The 22,996-nt window shown below is 34.7% G+C and overlaps 1 protein-coding gene across 1 annotated transcript in view; it reads right to left on the minus strand.

Moving 5' to 3' along the window:
* Positions 1–2,797: 2,797 nt before the first annotated feature.
* RPGRIP1L (RPGRIP1 like) overlaps positions 2,798–22,996 on the minus strand; it is a gene marked incomplete at both ends in the record, with an annotated part of 65,567 nt that continues 45,368 nt past the window's right edge. The window contains 4 exons of the mRNA XM_084270200.1: positions 2,798–2,901; positions 6,161–6,294; positions 12,774–12,858; positions 16,660–16,843. Coding sequence (XP_084126326.1) covers positions 2,798–2,901; positions 6,161–6,294; positions 12,774–12,858; positions 16,660–16,843 — 507 coding nt within the window. The remainder of the gene's footprint in view (positions 2,902–6,160; positions 6,295–12,773; positions 12,859–16,659; positions 16,844–22,996) is intronic.

Below are 22,996 nucleotides of genomic sequence, written 5' to 3' on the forward strand. Positions count from 1 at the left end.
GTTAAGGTTATAACAGGTTAAAAGCAACGTTGAAAAACCCCCAAAACCAGTTTCTTGAGATAAATTTAAATTTCCATCTTGATAAACATACCCGGGACACCTGGAGAAGAGCAACTATTATATCACATAAGAAGGTATCACAGTACAGCTATAAGCTGCAACAATTAATGGGAACAAATACAAAATAGTAAAACTGATAATCTGCCCCATCCCAATTGATTTTCTGCAGAATCATTTGCTCCCTAAGTACACCATACAAAAAACCTAACCCTGTCTCTTCCACAAAAAGTATGTAATATTTTAAAGTATGGCACTACTCAGCATTAACATGGCTCCTGTTCCCATCTGTTGGAAAAATCTTCATTGAATATTCTGTTTTAGTACTGGACATCAAAAAAAAAAAAAAAAAAAAATCTTGATTTCTATTCAAATCCAACACTGGGCAATAGTGAGCCTTACAAAGAAACATGTTTAGGAACCTGAGGCAGATGATACATGTTAATGTTGCAGTCACTGAGAACAGTTAACACAATGTAACCAAATGTCAACTGGCATATTTTGCAGTAACTTACCGAGGAGGTCTGCCTTTAATGAACATACAAACGCCTGGTTTCTAAGTTTTCAACTTCAGATGGCGAAGATTAAGTGCTAAGAGTGTTACTGTAAACGTTTAAGCAAGATGAACATCACTGATTTTCTAATTTTACCACATGGTTTATTTCAGAAGAAAACAAGCACCACTTACATAGTTTTCCTGCAAGTCAGTAAACAGTCACACACACAAACTCAGTGCGATTTGCTTCTTTGTTTATGTGCAGCATATTTAGTTTGGTTTGCAAAGTATTAGAAGAATAATAAGAACCTTCTGACAGAACACCGCAACTGCATTTCCAAAAAGCCACTCAGTTAATCTCAGTGTTGAATCTGGCTGTTTCAAATTATTGTAATGTATAATAAGAGTCTTATTGACAATATAGATGCACAGAGCCAAAAAAAGCTAGAAGTAGTGGCCAAAACGATGAACTAAGCGCCAGCCCAAACGACAACAAACATATGGCCATTAACTGGAGAATGGAGGGGTTTAGGAATGCAGCTGTCTGTGGTCTCCTAAAAGTTCCAGAGGAATGAAACGCTGTGAGGATTGGCAAAGTCTGGACGAGAAGTACTACTGAAGACAGTAGGTCCTAAAATGGAGTCAACCATGGGTTGATGTTGGAATTCAGAGATGTCTGTGGTCAAAATATATTCATTCCATTGGCCTCGTAATGTACATCAACAAATTAATATTGTATGGATGTCATTTCAAAGCCTACTGAAGACGACGAGCCATTATTGAAACCATTAGAGCACAGATGGTTCAAACTATATGCAGATATTCATACTTGCATTTCTGCATTATAGCTGGGGTTTTTTTTCCTGTTGAACTGTAATGAATTGTCTCATAATCTATTCCATCTTCTTGCCATTAGCAGGCTTTGAATGTTCACAAATAGGAGCAAAGAACTCATTTTCCAGAGCTTTAATCACACAAAGAGGGAATGCCTAATTCTCTAAATGAAATGGTCTGTGATCACTGAAGCAGAGATTTAATATATCACGGCAAATTAGGTAGATTTTAATAAATTACTTATCTCTCTGCATACTTTACATATGCTTATGAAGAAACATAGCCTGTTTGCAAACAGTGGAAATCCACAGCCTATAAAATCCTTTGAAGAAAATGACAAATAAAAAAGAAAATTAAAAAATGAAATGTATTATATCCTTGTTCTCAAGAGACAATCCTACTGCAGCATTGATTCACAGCTCCATTAAAAATATCAATTAAATCCTTCACTGAGATCGGTTAAAAGCTGGAAAATTAACTTTCCAAGCTAGATGCTGGTTATTCAAATACAACAATTTATTGTATATGTTTGATATAAGTTCTGAAAGTGACAAAAACCAAATGAAAACACAGTTGCCTTTCTCCACAGCTCAAACCACGTAAAGCAAAATGTGAAACTCCATGGCTTCTTTTTGTGCTTTGACAGATGTATTCTGAAAGTAAATCTTTTACTGGACAGAAAAGGGTTGTGCCTGCCCTCCCCCTACTTCAAATCATGATAATCATAAACAGCTGATTATGATGTTAGTAGAAGGGTAAAAGTTATTTAAAAAAAAGGTTGCAGTAATTTAATAAGTCCTGCAACTAGCCTCATTTTTTATATTTAATTGATAGGAACTGCATGCATCAAAGAAAACACATACTGAGATTTAATGTGCATAAAATGGATATTAGCATTTTAAAGAGGCAGATTAACACATTAATCCAAGTAATTTTCATATATTGCTTTTAATAAAATCTTCACAGTATAAAATTCTTAATGAGGCTAATCACAGGCATTCCATTTAGTGGGGTGATTAGGGATAACATAAAAGTATTTTTAATCAGTTTTCTAAGGCTTATGGTTTTTTTATTAAAAATTAAAAATTTGACTTGCATTTTTATTACTGTTTCATGTAGGCAAAAATCTTGAAAATGCAAATAAAGCACATCGTTCAATCATGTAGGTATTAATTATTTACAGGACGTTGTCCATTGTGGAGAGATTCTTAGCCTTAGGGGGGAAATAAAAAAACGAACAGACTGAAAAGTATACAAAACTTTACAACTACAAATCAAGCGTCCTTTTCATATAAATTATACATTAAATGTACTGTAAGAATTACAAAGATCTCATCTCTGAAGCACTATCAAGCATGTATTTACACTGCGAGAAGGAACTTCTGTAGGCAAACTTCCCTTTCATGCCTCCTAGTCATCTTTGCATTCCTCATAGACTGCACGCAGCACATGGAGGGCTTCCACTGTTACTTTGAGCTTTCCAATTACCCTGCTATCATCTTGTGCATCGAAAACTGGAAAAGAAACATCAGAAAATAGCTTCAGCAATTTCATTTAAGGTTTTGCTTTTGTTCTAATAATTTTCCTTAGCACTTGGACAGATTAAAAGGCACCTAGCGTATGCTTAAAAGAGAGAAAAAATAATAAATAAAAAAGAAATCTCCCAGTTCAGGCCCTTAGCCTACTGGAAACTGACCACTCTAAGAGCTAGAATGTACCTCAATAAAATGAACTTTTAAATACAGAAAACTATTTGTATGGTAATTGCCTATATACATTAATTACTATTCACAAGACATAAATAGAGATTTCTGAACTCTATTAAGACATGTGCAGACTTATAAATAGTATTAGGTTAAAAAATATACCAATTAATGCATTTTCTACACTATGTGTATGACTGGTCTAAGTCATTAAGCCATCCAAGACAGTTATTAGTATTTTAATAGTTAATTGCTTTTTCTAGTTGGTGCACTGCAACATTAGTTTAATTCCAGACTATGTGCTGTAAAACAGCGAAGCGTAGGAAAAAAATGGTGTTTCCCTTAGACTAAACTATTTAACTACCTTCATCTTTGTGCATGTGAGTTTCAAAGTAGTATTTAAAACTTCTATTTTACAGAAATTAGCTAACATGATTTAAAATTGCAGTCTTTTACAGTATTTAAGTAAGCCCAGAGGGCCACAATCTCTGCTGCTGTGATTAAAAACATGCTGCTAACAGTCAAAATTGAGGCTCTTTCCCAGTCCTGCATAAAAGGCAATGAGGCTGCCTCACATAAGTCTAGAAGGAATTTGAATAAAACCAAGTAATCTTGACAGCATATCTTTTCAAAGCAAATTATACAGCAGACAAATGGCAAGGTTATGTATTTAGTATATAAACTGGGATAAGTACCCTGGGACATGCAGTGCTACTCCATGCTACAACGTCTATGCTGCTGGGACAGCTCAGAGATGGTTTGGAGAAGGAAAACCATAGGATAAATTTTCCATCATTTACGCTGTTGATAAAACTATTATAGGGCAGTTTGGATGATATTCTCAGCGTTCCAAGCCATTCTGTATAAGACAAATCACTTAGTGGACTGTCAACTTAAAGAGCAGACTTCAGACAACATCATTTTTTTTACTTACAAGAACAGCAGGATAACTGTAATTAATGATATCAGAAGATAACATTAATTCTATTTTCTCAGTTTAAATATTGTCATATTATCTCTGAAACACACTGTCATACATCTTGTCTATGCTCTTTTTCATGCAGTCTTTTGCTTAGCCATTGACTTAACTACTTCAGATTTCATGTAGGCCGCTCTCACACAATCAGCAATGAAAGGAACAAGATATGAAGAGATACATGCTTGCAGTCCTCAAACAGAATGAAGTTTATGGTATCACGCTTAAGAATTATTAGATCTTCATGTGGTAGTGTCCTATGAATTTCCCTGTGTCTAGGTCTATTCTTTTTCTCTCAAACCAGTGTACACCTCAGAGAACAAATAATATAATAATATACTGCTGTCTTCTGCTTTTGCCATGATCTGACATATATTCATGTAAAATGCATTTTGATTCTCTAAAAGTTCTAAGTTGTCAGAAAACATGGTTATGGATGCAACAAAAAAAACACCCCTAAACTGTATGGCATCTGCAGGGAAGAGAAGTAGTCTGGATAGGAATAAAAGCATTTCTATTGGTATTACTTTCATAGACCATAATGTACATAAAGTAAAAATAGGTTCAAACGTATTATGATTTGGGGAGAAAATGCTCCTCACAATACTGAAGTAGTTGCCACTACATAGTAATTATTACCTTTTGACAGAACAAGAACTAGTAACAAAAACTAGTCTTTCCTATCACAACAGTTATCTCCAGTGACAACTACAAGTCTTAAGAGGTGACTTTCAAGGGTACAAAACTGCACTTAAAGCACTTATCAATCTTATCAAATAGGAATTATGAAAAAACAAGAATTACGGCCATAAAATCCAGAACAAAAACAATTTTCCAGGGAGGAGACTATGGAATACTCTTTTGGAAGAGATGTGCTTTCATACAACTACTCAGAGAAAAATTATTGGTGGAAAAAGATTAAGCGGTTCAACCACAGTAAGAAGTGCATCAAATCTGTGTATTATTTTTCCAGGGTATGGAAATTTGATTCTTCTTAGAATTTCCCTTATCGTGTTCCTGGAACTTTGATGCATACTTTGAGTACTTCAGCTACAGCATGGATGCTAATCATGCATGATAATGGAAACGGATAAGAAAGCTTATTTCTTTCCCTCACGACTCAGTCCTGCCATCACTCAAGGTATGGTAATTAGACACAGAAGTTGAAGTAGCAAAGTCCCATTAGCTTGGCATTCTACTAAGGCTAACCAGAATTCTTGCTATTGCAAAGAGCACACTGTGTCTAGCAATCAAGCTGATTCACTTTCCTTTATAGGACAGTAACTGTTTTGTAACAGATACACTCCCAGTTCCTTCACTGACTTTTACCATAATGGGGAATTGGGTGTAGAGGAACATGTTAGGCAAGAATGCAACACTGATAACCATGTCCCTCCTACCTTGGGGAACAGGAAAGTCTAAGCAAGGAGATTTTTCTTCACTGTCTATCAAAGGACAGAGAGACCTTCTCAAGTCTTACCAGTGTTAAAAAAAGTCTTAACAAGAAGCAAATGGAAGATTCCATACCTCCTGCTCACCTCATCTTGCTTTAATGAGTCACAGTTAACGTTTGGTCACAGTCTGTTACAGAAGGATGTTTACTCTAAACTGATACCTAACCAAAGCCACCAGCACTTCGTATGGTCTCAGATACAGGTTTCATATGGAGGGCAGCTCGAGGTCATAACTTAATTTCAAACAAGATATGGACATTAGCAATACAGAATTACTGACATAAATTTTAATAACAAAATAAATATTTATTGTTTTACTAGCATGAAGTATGCCGTGCAAAATAGAGCATTACAGTAACTGGACATGTCCTGAAAATTCTTAGGTTTTATAAACTAATTACTATGAGCTGGGAAAGCTCTTTGGTTTTGTTTTTTTAAAGAGATTTTAAGGAATAAAAATAGTAGACTGATTTTACAGATGTCTGCAAACAAATGTGGAAGCCATTAGTTAATATTAAAGAATATTGAAACAATATTAGACAATCACTTGCACAGTGAAGCTCGCAGAGAAAAGCAGAAATTCAGCACAGATAACTTTTAGGCTACAAAAGGTTACAACAAAGTCATCTCTAACACTTACCATCAACATCTTGCTCAATGATATCTCTTTGATTCTGGAATATCTCTCTCAAACGAACACAAGCAAAACCAATATCTTCACATTCGAGATCCTGTTCATACTCTGGAGGATCACTGACCACTGTAAATCGTACACTAGGCATAAAAAACCAAAATGGATAGATACCTTCAAAAAGGCTTGAAATTTAGCTAAAAATTAAAAAAAAGTCAAGCTAATAAAACCACACTCTTTTACCAGTTAAGCATAAACCAGAACTCTTTATCAATTATATTCAACATTTTCCATGACAAGAATAGTCTGAGACCCTTACTTTTAAATTGTTCCCCCTTCTTTAGCACCAATTCCTGTGGCACAATTCCCGTCAATATACTAGTGACAGGCAGAGTTGTTTAAGGATCAAAGATTTTTTCTCATTTGAAACTTGCAAGGTTTTTTTAGCTAGATCAACTGTTCAAGCCATTCTAGGTAAAAAAAAATCACAATTGCACCTAGGTACTTTGAGACTTACAGCAAAACTCATTTCTAAGTTATCTAAAAATACAGTTAGGGTTCTGGGGTTTTTAAAATTTTTACCTGGTGACCATTCCATGCAAGTTACTTGATATGAAGAAATTAAAACAATTCATAAGCAATAACAGAAGGCTTAGATGCAATTATATTTCTTTGTTAAAATCTTTTAATACCATAAACACGTAAAAAAAGTCAACAACTTGAATTCAGTCTGGCCACTTAAGATGACCCACTATGATTATTTCAGCTTTGATGTGGAGCATCATTATAAATAAAACTTTCCCATTCTCCTCAGTTATGGTGCATTATTTGCACAGTAGTCTTAGAACACATGAATTGGATTCCTGTTGGACTGGACTAAACTAAACTGAAGATGTGCTCCAGGGGTACCTACCCCTAATGCAATAGCCAATATGACCAAATATTATTCTCAGTTCTCAAAACCATCCTAAAAAAATCTGTGTACTGTGAATATCAGACCATTAGCAGTAACTTCTCTGCATTAGATTCTCTCTGGTCTGCATCCCTTGACAACACAAATCTAGCCTTACTAAGTTTTAAGCCATGAAATTCCTTGGCTTTACATTATGTGATATAGGAGACATGGGATAAATAACTGAGAAATACAAACAATATCAAACATTTTCCTGATATCAGAAATACTAGCCATATTCAATGAAGTAAGTTTTTCCAAACACCAAGTGTAAAATATTTAGCTGAAAGTTATGGAGAATTTTCACACTTCATTAAGATACTTAGGGACCATATCCTAGCCAAGAATACACTCCACAAAGTGACTTCTCTCAAAGTATTATCTTTGTAGCATTGTCCTGTGTATTCATTATTTCAAGTTGGACCTTACACAGCAATTATCCTGCACTTGTTCCCTCTGACCAATACATGTCCTTTTATCTTCATTATTCTGTTCCACAGGAAAAAGCTACCTGTGAGTACAGTCTGGAAACAAAGGCTTTTGAGCATCTACCAGGCTGACTAAACACAGTCTGTTTGTCCAGGCGAACAACTAAACAAAATATTGGCATTTCTTCCATGAGCTTAAATTACACTCATTGCATCCAAGTATGGCTTTTCTTTTCAACACTTATTTCCTGTATTGTGCTGGAGCTGACTTGAGTTAGTGGCTTGTGCTGCGGCCAAAAACACTGAGACTGACAAAACGACAGGAATTCAGAGCTAGCTACTTTTTTGGTATGTCTTGGCAATGCTGTTTAAACTGTGAATGCTTGTAAGCTTTACAGTCTAAAAATTTTACAGTGAAGTGTAATTCCAAATGAGCAATAATCAAACAGCATAAAATCCAAGTCTGCAGGAAAGGATATGTTAGACAAAAGATAATCAAATCTTCCTAAAAGACTGTAAATGTAACAACAAATGCAATATGCTTTTATAGTAGTTTATTTTTGTGCTTGGCTTTTACAAGCAAATACTTACAATAGAAAATAGATACATAAATATTTGTTTGCCAGTAAAGCCAGATGCCCATCAAAAATATGTGTCTTTAAAAAATATTTGTGGAGACAAAAAAGAAAAATATGACAACTGTTTCCAAGAGCAGGTTGCTTGACTGAATACCATGGATCTAACAAGATTTTGGCACAGAGCTAAGCACCAACAAAACACCCAAAACTCAATCAAGAAACGTGTTTCTCTTACACATCTATGTATTTCTTAAGTGAAATAAAAATTGTAAGAATAACTGATAGAACTGGTAGATAATGAGAACAGGTCCATTTTTGTTAAGATTCGGTGTCAATGTTAAATCAAATCAATTGGATAAACCAGCTCATCAGTTGAGACGGTGATAGTTTAGTGCTGTATTGGTTTTTAATCAATTAAGAGTACCAACTACTGCAAAATTTATATGAAAACATAAACTAAAATCAGGCTTGGTAACATTTGGGACACTTCCTTATAACCAAAGCAGAGTCATTCATACTGATCCATTTTCTGGTTCAAATCCTATGCAAGTATTTTACATGCATGGGGCAAATTTCAACAACACAGACCGAACAGATCTCACACCTTATAGCTCCAATATGCCTAAATATCATATTACTGAATTAAATCTTTCTTGCTAATCAGCAAGGAGGAGATTTAAACTCTGGATCCCTTAAGACTACTCCAACTAGTAGCCTGCGAGAATAATCACTCTTTTATATTTAAAAAAAAAATACAATTGCTTTAAGCTTAGAAAGTAATAAAATACAATAGTCACTATGTTTTAACTTATTTTCTCCAGTTACCAAAAACTGCAAGAGTTTTGTTTTCAGGTTGAACAGTTTATGTTGCCTTGGAACATAATGTGCATAAACAGAGTACTCACTCTGCTTCAGCACGGAACATATAAATGTGCAGCTAGTGTCCCATCTTACTTTAACACTGCCTCACTGACATGAGAAACTTTGATGTAATTTGGAATATCAATTCATACTACGATTTCTTACCTAAATCTACCTATAGTGCTCCTCTCTATACTTCTCTCTAGGAACCTAGATTTCCTCCCTAGCTTATTTTCACATCAGGCATCAGCATTCACTTCCTTGCAGGAATCCCATGGCTACTGACAGGATAAGAAGAAATCTTGACATCCTGTTTGAAGTACTGTGTGGGAAGATACCCGCCGAACCCCTGCAAGAAAGCCTAGAGAACTAAACGAATTTAATTTAGTTTCTAATAAAGGGCCAAAGGAGAAGGAAAAAACCCAGTAATTGCCTGAAGCTTGAAATATGCTTTACATTGAAGCAATGGACAAATACTTGTCATTGTTGTTATAACACTAAAAGATGTTAACACCAGCAGGGAATTCAGTGTGCCTGGACAAAGCTGTGATGTAGGCAAATTTGCTTCTAATTCTTTATTCCAAAGATCAGTCACAGTTAAGCAGCCAGGAGAAAAGCTTGCGCATTAATGCGGTATATTAGTGTGCAGCTAACACTCTACCCACACTTTATACTTCTATAACATGGATGCACAGATTTGGTTACTTGGGAGAACAATGAGTTCCTATCATTAGTTCCTTGGAGTAACAATCATTTCAAACCAAGAAATGATGCACCTGTCAGGATTAGCCTGCAAACCTCTTGCATAAACCTGTTCACTCTTGTTATCACAGCAGGGTGACTCCTAGAAAAATGGATTCCTCCATTCTTCACATATGTCTCTCTTGACATTCGTCAGAAAAGCATCTACTCCACCACCAGATCTGCAGGCACCACAAGTACAATCTGGCATGAGAAATGAGTTAAGTTCCTCTATATGACCCAAATTTGTACACTCTTAGAATGCTGAAAGGCAACAGTAGAATACAAACAGGATGGTGAAGTAGTTTCAGCAATTTAAATGGACTATCACAAATGCCTCTGGTTATTAACTGATTTAAAGACTTGAACATATAAGTAAATAACTATGGATAATATCATATAATAACATAAAAGAATAATTCTGTATAAGTTTTTCCTTTAGTTTTACAAGCATTTGTAAGTAGAGATTCATAACATGAATATGGAATGTAATTTAAATCCCTATTATTCAGAAAAAGAAAACAAAAAGGCTACTCATGTCATACAATACAGCTATAAAAAAGCACCTGTTCTGACAAAATTTCCATAATAATGATAGAAACATTGTCTGTCTGAAAACATAAAGACAAAGATGCTTGTCAGAAGAGCAGAACCATCTTTGTGGTGTGCGACAATTACTAACCTGAACAGAATTTCAGTCTTCCTAGTTTCCTACTACCTTATGCTCAAATATTTTATATCATTCTATTTAGCAGCATATTTTTTGAACACTGAAAATTCTTGTGCTTTCTGCCACTACAGCCTTTATTAAAATGTGGAACTACAATCAGCATACCTAATAACACAATGATTCCTTAACAAGAAATTAAATTGAAGAAGAGAAAAAGCTTTGTTTTGAAATCTTATCTTTTAATGAACAGTAAACCCCTTCTCAACACACCAAAGAGTTGTCAGGCATTGGAACAGGCTGCCCAGGGAAGTGGTGGAGTCACCGTCCCTGGAGGTATTTCAAAGACACATAGACGTGGTGCTTGGGGACATGGTTTAGTGGTAGATTTAATGATCTTAAAGGTCTTTTCCAATTTAAACAATTCTGTGATTCTGTGAAATAAACATAGTCAATCTACATTTATTTATTTATAAGCATATACTAAAACATATAAAGGGCTAAGTTGGCTCCTGTTTCAACAGTAGTACTAGGCTATATTTGTACCTTTGGGTTAACTATGATTTTCTGTATTATATTAATATCTCTTTTAACACCTGGCAGTATTTATCTTTTTCAAGGGACATTCCTTAAAGTGATTATTTTGGAAAGCAAAAATAGCATGATTTATCGATTAATTTATGTTTTAATAAGGACCAATATTATGAATATAATTTCCAACCACATTTAGTGTGATGATGTAGGAAGTTCCCCTGAAAGCTTAAAACACCCCAAATATATATTATACACTATCTATGCTCCTATAATCTGGCCTAGCGCGAACACCAATAAAGTGTCAGGCTAAACCATGTGCAGGCAATTTTCCAATGATATTTATATCCCTGATAATTTGGTTTCCTGAGCTTTTAAGCATTAGTTTAGTTCAGTTCCTGTTTCAGCTGAAAAAGCTCTGATATTAGTTGGTAAGGCTTGTGATAGAAAACATGTGTTGAAGATATAACCAGGCCAGGTTTAAAATGCAAGAGAAAACATTTGGTGTATAGGCAGAATCTTTCCATAAATTTTGTTTCTTGGTGGTCCTCTTGCTGGGATAAAGTAGGGACCTTGACTCCTGATGAACTTCCTGCCTTGCTATTTAGTCAACACTGAGTTGGAATTTCACCTCAGACCAAACGAGGCACACCAATAAATGCAGAAAACAACCTACCCAGTAACACAGAGAACAGTACCAGGGCAGCACACATAAAAGATGAATGTTTCTGTTGCAGTAAAAAGCTTGCTCCTGTTGTTTTTACCTTGGGTTTGTTAAAGATTTAGTATAGACATCTAAGTATTTACAGCTGAAATCACAGCCACAGACTATACTATTTTCCTTCACTGAGTTATCCCTCAGAAAAAGAATATTTTGCCCACTTTCCTAATCTATACAGTACAGGAAGTCTTCTGCCTCTCTAGTAAGTGAAGACAATGACCTAATTTTTTTTCATTTTAAATCTGCAAAGCTAACAATGTTTTGGTAAAGTATATCCATTCCAACAATTACTCATTTCATGGTGTTCCCTCATCCATTCCAGTAAAACCTGTTGTCTGGCCAAGACATGAAATGCAGCTTTAGAAGGAAAATGGAATGAGGAGAGATCACTCTCTCTCTCTTACTACCAAGTGATTTGTGAATAAATATGTATTTAAAAGATTTACAACTAACTGCTACACTTGAAATACTATCAGCAGGATTCTCTTGTGCAAATTAAATGATCTTTAAATTAATAATTGTTCCATTTTAATGAATATACATATTCAAGAGGAAAGCGAATCGAAAGATGTCACTCATTCTCTAAAGTAATGTGTGTGTTATCTCAATCAAAAAAATTGAATAAGAACACATTTATTTGTATGAGCTTGGACAAGATTAATTTATACTCTTTCTAATAGATACACATATAATAGCTGCCTGCTACCATTGTATACATAGGTTTTTGGAAATTCTAGGCCCAAGGAAGACTTTCTGAAGCTTTTACATTCCTTTTAGTACTCTGAGTTCAGAAAACATCAGATGTATTACTCTACCATCAAGTAGATATGTGCTTTTCAAATACATTATTGATAGAATGCTGATGATGGAATCTCTCTTTTGCAAAAGGAGCTTGTTAAAGAAGTTAAACACAGCACAGAAGCAACATTAAGACAGGTTGCAGTATTCCACACCACACAAACCTACTCAAGGAAGAAAGGTACATCAATTGCCACATCAGAATGTAGGTGGGATTCCCAGCTGAAATTTTTTTCTCTAGTTAGTTATGTATTACCTTCTCAGGGATACCATATCAATAAAATCAAGGCAAACTATAAGCATTATATAAGACCTTTTATAGGCTTTTTCAGTGCTAACATATACCTGTCAGTATGGAGATCTGGTTCTAGAAGCATAGACTTGAGATACTCTCTTCTTGCTCGATTATTTGCCTTATCCACATGTATCACTGCAAAGCAAATCGGCATAAAACAATTAGCTATCAACGGGTTTTCATCTTTTAGAAGAAAGATCATGAAGAAAAGAACAAAGAAAACTAAACATTTCTTTCCCTTGTCTTTCCTAAGGAAAAGCAACAATGTTTGAATCAGATTTGAAAGGTCATGTGATCTAATGGCGTGTCACTGGCAGGTTTATGTGCACACTGTCAAAAAAGATACAAGCAGCATCTAAGCATGCCACATAGCTGTCATATTCTGTTAATGGCAATAGCAGTCATGATTTTAAGAGCCAGTGGTCTTTATTGCTTTGTATTTGAAGTGATTTACTGCATTTTCTTCCACTGAGGAAGCTAGTGATAATGATAATGTATGGCAGAGTGCTTGTCCTTTTTGACAGCCTCGGTAATTTAATCCTCCTTTCCTGCCACAATATTTCCATAAGAGAAGCATCTAGACCAATGGACTGGAGAAAATCCACAGTCTAGGGAGTGCATATGAGTGTCCTGAAAGCCTTTTATTGTTTTAAATTATAATACAAACACAAGGACTAGCTTCTAATTTTTGTACTATTAATATGACCTTGAGTGAAAAATAGCCTTGGTTTGGAAAAAAAGGATATAAGAATAAGAAACAAGGTTTCAGGAATTTTTTTAAGAAGTTACTGGGCACCCTAGGAGAGCAGCTTCTGTCTTGCAAATTGTATCAGCCTACAAGTATCAGAAACTGCTGTGAAAGATTATAAAAACTGAATGCAAAAATTGAAAATATTGCTAGAGGAATTTTGTTTTTTTAAATGCATCTGAAAAAAATGAGGACAGAGCTATAATGAATATAACCCTCTGAGAAGCTAACATAGCTCTAAAAGAATTTTTTTTTTGATAGCAGGAAGAAGAGCTAGAAATGTGTCTGTCTTTCAATTCCAACATCTTTCATATTTATATGCCTCAGCCCCTTCTACTCTGCCACTGTACTCAAACCCACTTTTTTTTCCACTGTCCACATCACATTAAGGTTTCCTTTTCCTATGTGCTGAACAGAAATCTTGAAAGTGCTTTGTACTCTCTTCTACTGCCCAAAATAAAGTTGTTTGTAGCAACAGGAATTACCAGTTCTACCAAGAGGCAGAGAGCACTGTAATACAGCAGAGACTTGGAATACAGGAGTATAAGAGAGAGATAACAATTAATTCCTTCCAGAGGGACATGTATCTCTAGCAGTCTTTCTAGGAAGCACGCCTTCCAGAGCTACTAGTTCTCTCCATATCGTTCCTCAGGTCTTACCTGCCCAGCAGAATTGCTATCAGAAATTAGTTACTTCCAGAAAACGACCATTACAAATGCTACCTGAATCATTCACCCAAAGGAATTTGCAAACTTAACACCTTTTTCTCTATTAACAAAAAGCAAAGCATTGGAATCTTGGAATCCTGTTTCCACTCACAACATTCTTACTTTCTTAGACAGGTTAAAAGAAGCTGTTACTGCCATCTGCTAGTCTTTTGGGCATGTGGATGACTTCCCACATGTGCTACTCTCATGGCCAACTGCTCCTGGGGCCACCACAGGAAGTGATGGGGAGGCAGCAGGGAGACAGATGGACAGGCAAAGAACTTCAAAGAAACTGCCACATCAACAGATTCTTCCCTTCCCCATAAGCACCCCAAATGGAATTTCCTAAGTTTACTAATTCTATATCTAAAACAATTATTTACAAACCTAAAGAGATTACATTCATTTCACTCAGTGGAAAGAAATCAGACTAAGAAGTAAAACATTCAGCAGAAGAATTCTGTTCAAGTCAGGGGAAAATGATTAACCAAAGCAAAAATGTATTTTTAGGTCCTGATGAATAACATGCTTTCATATCACCCCTTAGTACTGCTTGAACTGTATTATAACATTGCTCCTAGGCATGGAATGTCTCCTATTGCTAACCAATTAATTGCAAAAATAATTCAAAATTAACTTTGTGACAGTGTGCATCTAAAATTAGATTTTAAAAGTTTTTCCTAAAGAATTAAAACCTGAAGATTACACTGACCCTGGAGCCTCATTAAAAATCACTGCAATTCCAAACATTAACAGTCAGTTCTGTTACAGCATATTTTTTCCTAGTTCACTTTCTACAAAACTAAGTGACTACATGCTGAAGCAGAGTTTCATCACAATGATGAAGAAAATATGCCTTATACACTGTTGAGCCTTAGTGGAGAAAAAGAATAACCACAAAGTAGTACAACAATGCTTTCTGATACAAGGCCTTAACACCCATCTGAGTTATACTCAGGAATTCATTGCTTAGTATGACCTGTAACACACCCTAAGACCAAAGTCAAACCACACCAAAACAAACCTTACAAAAAAAACCCCCCAAAATCGGAATCCTTCCTTCTTATCAAATGACAGGACAGAGTCATGGTGTGAGCTCAATTTGGCAAGTAACACTTGTTTTGAATTTATGGGACTGCAGTGTTTGGAAGCATTCTTGGATATTTTGATAACTTTCTACCACTCAAACTCTTTATTATGATTTCTTAGTTATCTGATGTCTTATTTAGCATTTGATGCCCCAAATCCCATTTGTTTCAATGGAAGTAAACAGTGAATGAGAGAGTTTGAAGTGCTACTAATTTTTGTGCGGTGGGGTTTCTTTTTCTAAAGCCTGAGAAAGATGGTCCTTCTCAGAGTCACAAAGGTCAAGAGATTGTGCCCTGTCCTCTATATTCTCTCTCAAATAGACAGTCTCACTCTAGCCATGGTTGATATGATATCTATCAGGGATTCCAGTCTTCTGCTATGGGGTAACCCAAGAGTTTGAGTATTAGGAGAATATAAATGAATAAATTCTTTGGAAAGTCTCCTAAAAATCAGGTTTCTAGATGATAGCCATTGTTAAGATCTGATTGCAACACCACTTTTGCAAAGCCACTTACACAAAATTCTTTTAAAAAGAATGCTTAATTTATCTGTATCCGTGATGTATCACAAATATCAAACTGATTCACCTGCTCTGGGATACTCTCAGCTACAAATGCAATACTTTAAGTGAAACCCAACATGAAGCACACAAAGTGAATCGCAAATGAAACAGACTTTAAGGGTGGGGGGAGAAGAGGTTAATGAATAATTGAAATACAATGAAATAGCTGGAAAAATTATTAAGAGAATTATCAATTATTACAATAGTTCTGTGTATACTATCGGTGTAAATTACATGGCATACCAGCATAAAGTATTTTCAAATGTTCATTTATTAGAGAATAGCATATGGAACATGCAGGATTAGGTATTATGAAATAAATTAGCAATATTAGTATAAAACAGGGCTGAATAATTTCCCATTTAAAAAAATGCTTATTAAAAGGAACACTGAATATTCCCAAGTGATGATTAAGTCCAATTCTGTATTTTCTCTTTTCACTATATTTTAGGTGCCCATGGTTACATAGAATGTTTTTCTTTTGCTGTATTACCATGTACCGATGGAGAAATTGCTATGCCACCTCTTTTACAAAGAATATCTAGGTTTTAGATACATATAGCCTAATATTGAAATCTAGCAGCAAGTTTGAATGTACTGTTACATTACCATTTCATACACAAGCCTTCTACAATAACTTATTTTATAATTGATAATTGCCTACTTACCTCATTGCTTAAAAGCAACCTATAATATTTCCCAATGCATTAGGGAAACAGACAGAAAATGCAAGTATAATATAAAGAGAAAGCAGGTTTTATTGTCAGACATTTTCATAAGACAGAATTCAAGAGAAGGAAGAAGCCTACTCAGGAATACAACACACTTACCATTGCTGTAGTTATAGTGAATCCTCTGACCACCTGTTGGTTTTCGAAGTGACAGTGGGGTCTCCTCTGCAAGACAATTGTTCAATCTGCATTCTACAAAGAGCTGCTGCACTGTCTCATCTGCCACAATCCGTGGCTCGGTAAGGCAGAACGATAAAATCTCAATCCGGATTTTTTCAGTTGCCTATTTAAAAAACAGAGCACAAACAAGATAAATTACTTTGTGTTGCTTGAAGTGTTAACACAAACCCAACACACATACATACATGTAAGTCATTTGTTATTTTGTATGATTAACACCAATTGATTTTGACAGAGAAACAATGAGACTCTAAGGCCTCAGGGGTTGTAGTTAAGAATGCTATTGCAACAGATAGTAATTTACATTTGACGTTTAAGATATTTTTGCAATAGTCATACTCTGCTGGAGAAGATTAGGTTAAGGTTATCGCCACATACAAACAATAGCTGAACCACAAATTTCAGCTGCCATTTTTAGTTACACAGCAAAATTATTTGTATGCTGATCCTGTAATAATATCAGGTACCAAAGTTTTCCAAATAAAAGGTGCTTGTTAGACTCAATACCTACTGCAGAATACAAACAGTTCAATAAAAATCCATTAACTCAAGAGTAGTTAGGCATGTAAAATAACACTGCACTTATATGGAGTTCAACTTCCTTGACTGAACTTTTCTACTTAAAATAAACATTTCATATTAACAGTATGATAATAGAAGTAATAACACAATTGTCCTTCACTAGAGTATTTTCTTACTACCTTTAACGAAAAATACATTTTTTTGTTGCCAATATGAAATTGCTTCATACTGGTTGGCAAGGTCTATATTATTTGCATACAGATCAATTTTAAGAAGCTTCATCGATTTAACTGGAGTACACGGGCGAATATTCGAAGTGAGTCACTCCAAAGAGCAAAGAGAACATGCTGGAGTTTAGAAATATCAAATATTTTTTTTTACTACTTTCTTTTCAAGTTTATAACTTTATTGGAATTGTTTCCCCTATGTAGAAATATTTTGATAATTTTTTATTGTAGGCTTCAGTCACGTGAAATAATAAATTATGTTCAAAAGATCATCTTTCTAGATTTAGTGTTTGAACTGCAAATCACTATTCTAATTTATTATGGAGATAGTTTACATTTTTACAAGCAAATTATATAATTAATCAAAGCAAAAAGCAGGTGTATCCTATTGTAAAAATAACCATCATATAGAACCATTTCCATTGCTGTCAAGCCCTTTCAATATTTGATGAAGTAATTTTGCCCCCTCCTTTCAAAAGACATTTCCTTTTATTATGTACCCTAAGACACTTTAACTAAAACCCCAAATCTGAATATTTCAATAAGGTTGTTTTATTATTCAGTAGATTCATGGAAATTTTACTAGGATGACAGAAAATTCCACACCATTCTGTCTCCACTAATACAGGTACACGGCTTCAGCTGGCAATATTACTGGGATTAGCATAGAATGATGAAATATTTAAAGGAATTTTTTTTCTAAAATCTAATAAATCAAATGACTGCCAAATGTCATTAAAGTGATGGTCTTTGACTTGAATATGCTTTTCATATTCAAATTTTAAAGGAAAGAGATGAAAGCCTGGAAAGGTTACTCAGTTTCAACTAATAACCTCAAGCACTCCACATTCACATGCATTAAAAATGAAATTGGCTCTATTGTCTAATTTTACTTCAGAAACAACTCTTTTCTTCTTGCACTGAACAGATGTATTAGCATCCGTACTTAAAGTGATATGCTGAGTGGTTTTGTTCACCCCAAAGTATTTAGTAGCTATGTCAAACTAGTTTGTACACAGACAGTAGTTTATGAATCAAGTCCAAAGACAATATCCTGTACTATAAAGTATTCCTGTTGGATATCTTAATATTTGTTTGACATATTTAACACATGTAATTGCATACTGTAGCAAAGAATACAGCAGTTTTTCCAAGAACAGCGGGACAAATCCAGGTATTCTGATTTCAAACTCAAAAGTAAGCAAATAACTGAGTTGTACTATTGGAGAATTGTAAGAAAAAAAAGCAATAAATCACTTTTACCAGTCAAGAATATGTTACAGCCTGTTTTATTCAATGTGAATACAGCACATACAAAGGAGAACACAAGCTGATTTAGAAAATATTTGCAAATAAAAAAACCAAAACCAGAACTGCTTAAGAACAGCATGCAGAAAATATATGTAGCATCCAATATAAGATAGAAAATAATTTTTAAATAACTTCATATTCCTATGATGCAGAGTGAAGTACATTATTGACATCTTTTCCTAAAGTTGTTTTTATTGAAGCCTTGCTCTCACTTATTACATACTATTCACGTGAAAAATGGATAGTTTGTCCTGACCAATTACTTCTCACAAATCCTTTTACTTTCAGGGAAATTAAAGTAGTCTTTAAATTTATTGTTTAAAAGAAAATACAGTATGAAATTTCCTCTAACAGAAAGACTGGACACATATTAAAGTATACTAAATGCTTTTAAAGACTGTCTCTGAGACAGGTTTTAATTTCAAGCGGGGAAAACAAAACATGGGCAAGAATCTTAGTCTATGGCAATATTCTTTCCTTAACATCTAATATTAAGCCTTTGTAATTAACACCACCCAGAGACTTGGAAAAAATCACTGAACTCCTTCAACAAGCTTTACATCAGAATTTGAAGTCACAACCTAACTCTTCCAATCTTTCTGATGTCTGAGATAAAAAAGACTTTTATAATCCCGTAAAAAGCCTTGACTGCCATACTCAACAAGCTGCATGTTCCACATTTCAATTTCCTTTTTGGTCACAATAAAACGCTAAGAATAATGAAGTTGGAATTCACTCAAATGGTCCACAAGAGTCTCTCACAGAATCAAGTGTTGTACGTAGAGTGCTTGCTTTCCGCACAAATCAGCAGCACAGGAAGTGCCTTGTTTATCGGAACAGTATAAACAGTGTTCTATTTTTTACATCATCTAAACTAATACATTGCCCTTGCAAAACTTAAAATAAGGGAACCATTTTAACCATAAGACCAACTTGAATCCTACCTATACAAATGCTCTAAAGATATTTATGCTGTTTACCTTCATTTTATGTCTTTATTGCCACAGTTCACTTATTCACTTGTTACTTTCAATTTCAAGCAGGGAGCATATCAGAAAAACTATAAGCTATTGTCCAGTAATCACGAGTAATCGTCCATTTGATACCACTATTTCAATCACTATCAATGTCACTTGATTGACAAATATAGTTATGATATGAGAAATTATCCTCTTGCTCTAACAAGTCCCAAATTACTGTGATCATCCTATTCACAGTTTAGATATGCAAAAGAATGCTTTCACAGGAATGTCAATCTAACTTTTCAGAGACACAAACATTGCATGTTAAGTAATTATGATTAACAGGGCAGTGCCTTACATATACACCCCAAAATACACATTACAAGTTATTTTAGCCCTTAACTGTGTGCAGTGAGTTTTCATGTTGGGAAGAACACTTTCCCCATTAACAATGTGGATGCAAGAATTGAAAGAGGGAAACAAAAATACTCCCAGCTCCTTCTCCAAATGGATGGAACTGAAAAGAAGTACATGGACATAGAGTCCCCCTAAGACCTGGGAAAGGGAGATCTCTCCTTCAACAGCTTTTTTGAAATTGAATTTACCGTGAAGAAAGGAAAGGCACATATAATCTTCCCCAACTATTCTTTGCCATGTGCTAGGAAGGGAATACAATGGTAGAAGGCTGGCATCATACAGGGTTCAGTGCAAACCCTTCAGCTCTGTCTAGAATTAAGATCACACTTAAAAAAAAATATCTATTTGTGACAATAAGTATGTCTCTGGTTGCTGCTATTTTATCTAGCACAGAGTCCAAATTAATCATTTTCAGAGCATGAATTCATCTTTAGTATCTTCAAAGGCATGAATTACTTGCTAGACCTGGAGGAATTCAATGATTAGGTATTGTCTCTTCTTTGCAAATCTGCAATGTACACATTTTTTTTTCAGAAAAGATAATTTCTAATTCTGTATACAACACAAAATGCTTTAGAAAATACCAAGTTCTTGAGGGATCTGAAGCTTTACCATGACAACTATAAAACTGAACTTCAAGTCACATTTGTACTTTGCTCATAATACAACTTTTGATCACCTGCATAGCATACTTTCTTCCCTTCAAATGGCTTGCCTCCTGTACCCTTTCTGAAGACTAAACATAAAATAGTTCAGTGTTTCTACTGAAGTTAAATTGCTTTCAAAGATTTGGTTTGTAACTTGCCTGTGGCATTGCCTCAATAACAGCTTTTAAAGATGAACTGCTTCCAAGGGTGAATAAATACAGAAAAGCAGATTTATCTGGAGCTGTTTGACTGGTGAGATGCAAACTTCTTTAACTCTTGAACTTTATTTTCTCCCCAGGAAGTGGGGAAAGCTATACAAGCAATATTGTTACAGTTCTCAACTAAGATATACCCTCTTTACTGCAGATTATCTCAAAAAGGAGACTCCATTTTATTAGTGTTGAAACACTCACCATTGATTAAAACAAAAAACAAATACCAACTTAAAATCTCAAAGCCAGTTCGCTACATCAGTAAGAACTAGTGACACAATTCAATAATTCAAATGCTCCATGGACTTACAATTACTTTTCATTTCAAAAGAAAGCATGATCCTTAAGTATACAAGGACAAAAGACAGAAAATTTATTGATAAAAAGATGTCTTAGTCTATGGTTTTGGTATGCCGAGACACATCAAGTTTTATGTTAAAGAAAAAGGATGAAATCAGTATCAGTATTATGTAAAATACTAGCCACAGACAAATAGAACAGCATTTCTGCTTTTGTATGTACCTATGCCTGTATCTTTCTCTATGTACATCTTAGACTTGGGGTTTGATCGAAAAAAATAATTAAAAAAAAAAAATCTGCATTTGAAAGTTAATCCATTTGGAACCCCACCCCCACTGCCATTATAGTCCTGCGTAGGGACAATACAGACATGCAAAGGTCAATGGAATTTGGCTCTCTCATATTACCCACAGTGTGAAAAAAAAAATAGAAATGCTTGGTGATACATGTCAGAGCTAATTAAAACTCTAATTTTTCAAATCCCATTCTTTACTTTTTTAGAACTTCAGTTAGAAAAATACTCCTTTCTATCTGCAGAGTCACCATAACTTAGTTTCATGTCAGTGAGCTGTGATAATTACCTCTCAAGTAAGCGACTGTGGATCATTCATGTTCAGAAGCACAAAAAAAATATTACCAGATAGGTTAGAAATGTCTCCGATTGATGCTTGTCCTGTGGCCTTATGCAGCCTTGTATCTGATTTTTTTACTTAATATTTGGACTAATTAGCTTTATCTGTTACCTAAGAACTAGTGGGTTCTTTCATTACTTAAGTCTCAGTTGTTTTGAATCACTCTAAAAGGTGGTATTTGGGTTTTCTTCTGGTATTATTTCAACCTTTTTTCTCAGGTCTTCTATCAGGAAAAGTGACTTGTAGCACATGCTTCTAATTATTAATTTAAAATATATTTGATAAGCTTCAAGTTCATTGTCTGTACAAACTACTGTCATCTTAACCTTCATCAGTGGCAAAAGAAAAATATAGATTTTTCTCATTTTCTTCCAAACTTTCTCTTTTACTTTAGTTCCTGTGTAACAGTGACCATAAGTGCAAATCATCTCCTAAAGACGGAGAATGGCAAATGCTCTTTTTTAATCTCAGAACCATCAGTAGTCTGTGAAAATATTGACTATAAAGTTTTAATAAAGGACTTTTATCTAACTCTGATAGAACTATTTCATGAATTTTATTTCTTGTTTTAATAAATATGCTGGTGCAGCACTTTTACTTCCCCAAATGCAGATGTTTCATAGGAGGAAATGCACTATTCAACTGATTTGCATAATAAAAGGAAACAAATTTATTCCTTGGCTAAATATAAGCTTTATGCTTTCCACCTCCCCACCTTTGCACAAATACATTCATTGACCAGCAGAGCCACAAACAGTTGATATTCCTTTTTAATGGTGTTTAAGAGAAATTTTCATGTGAAAATTAATTGGACCCCGAGATCTTAATTTACAGGAACTGATAATGCCAGTTTGCCACAAACTGCTATTAGTGCAAGATAATGCACTCACAGTATCTGCATACAACAGAGACACATGAACACACCTACAGAAGAAAACTGAAGTGCCACTGAATAAATTATTTTTGCCAGTAATTGTCTTATGGGCACATTTTAAGACAACTTGGTAGCTGACAGCAGTAAATTTT

The sequence above is a fragment of the Gallinula chloropus genome (genome assembly GCF_964237585.1).
Source record: "Gallinula chloropus genome assembly, chromosome: 13".
In the NCBI taxonomy this organism is placed as follows: domain Eukaryota; kingdom Metazoa; phylum Chordata; class Aves; order Gruiformes; family Rallidae; genus Gallinula; species Gallinula chloropus.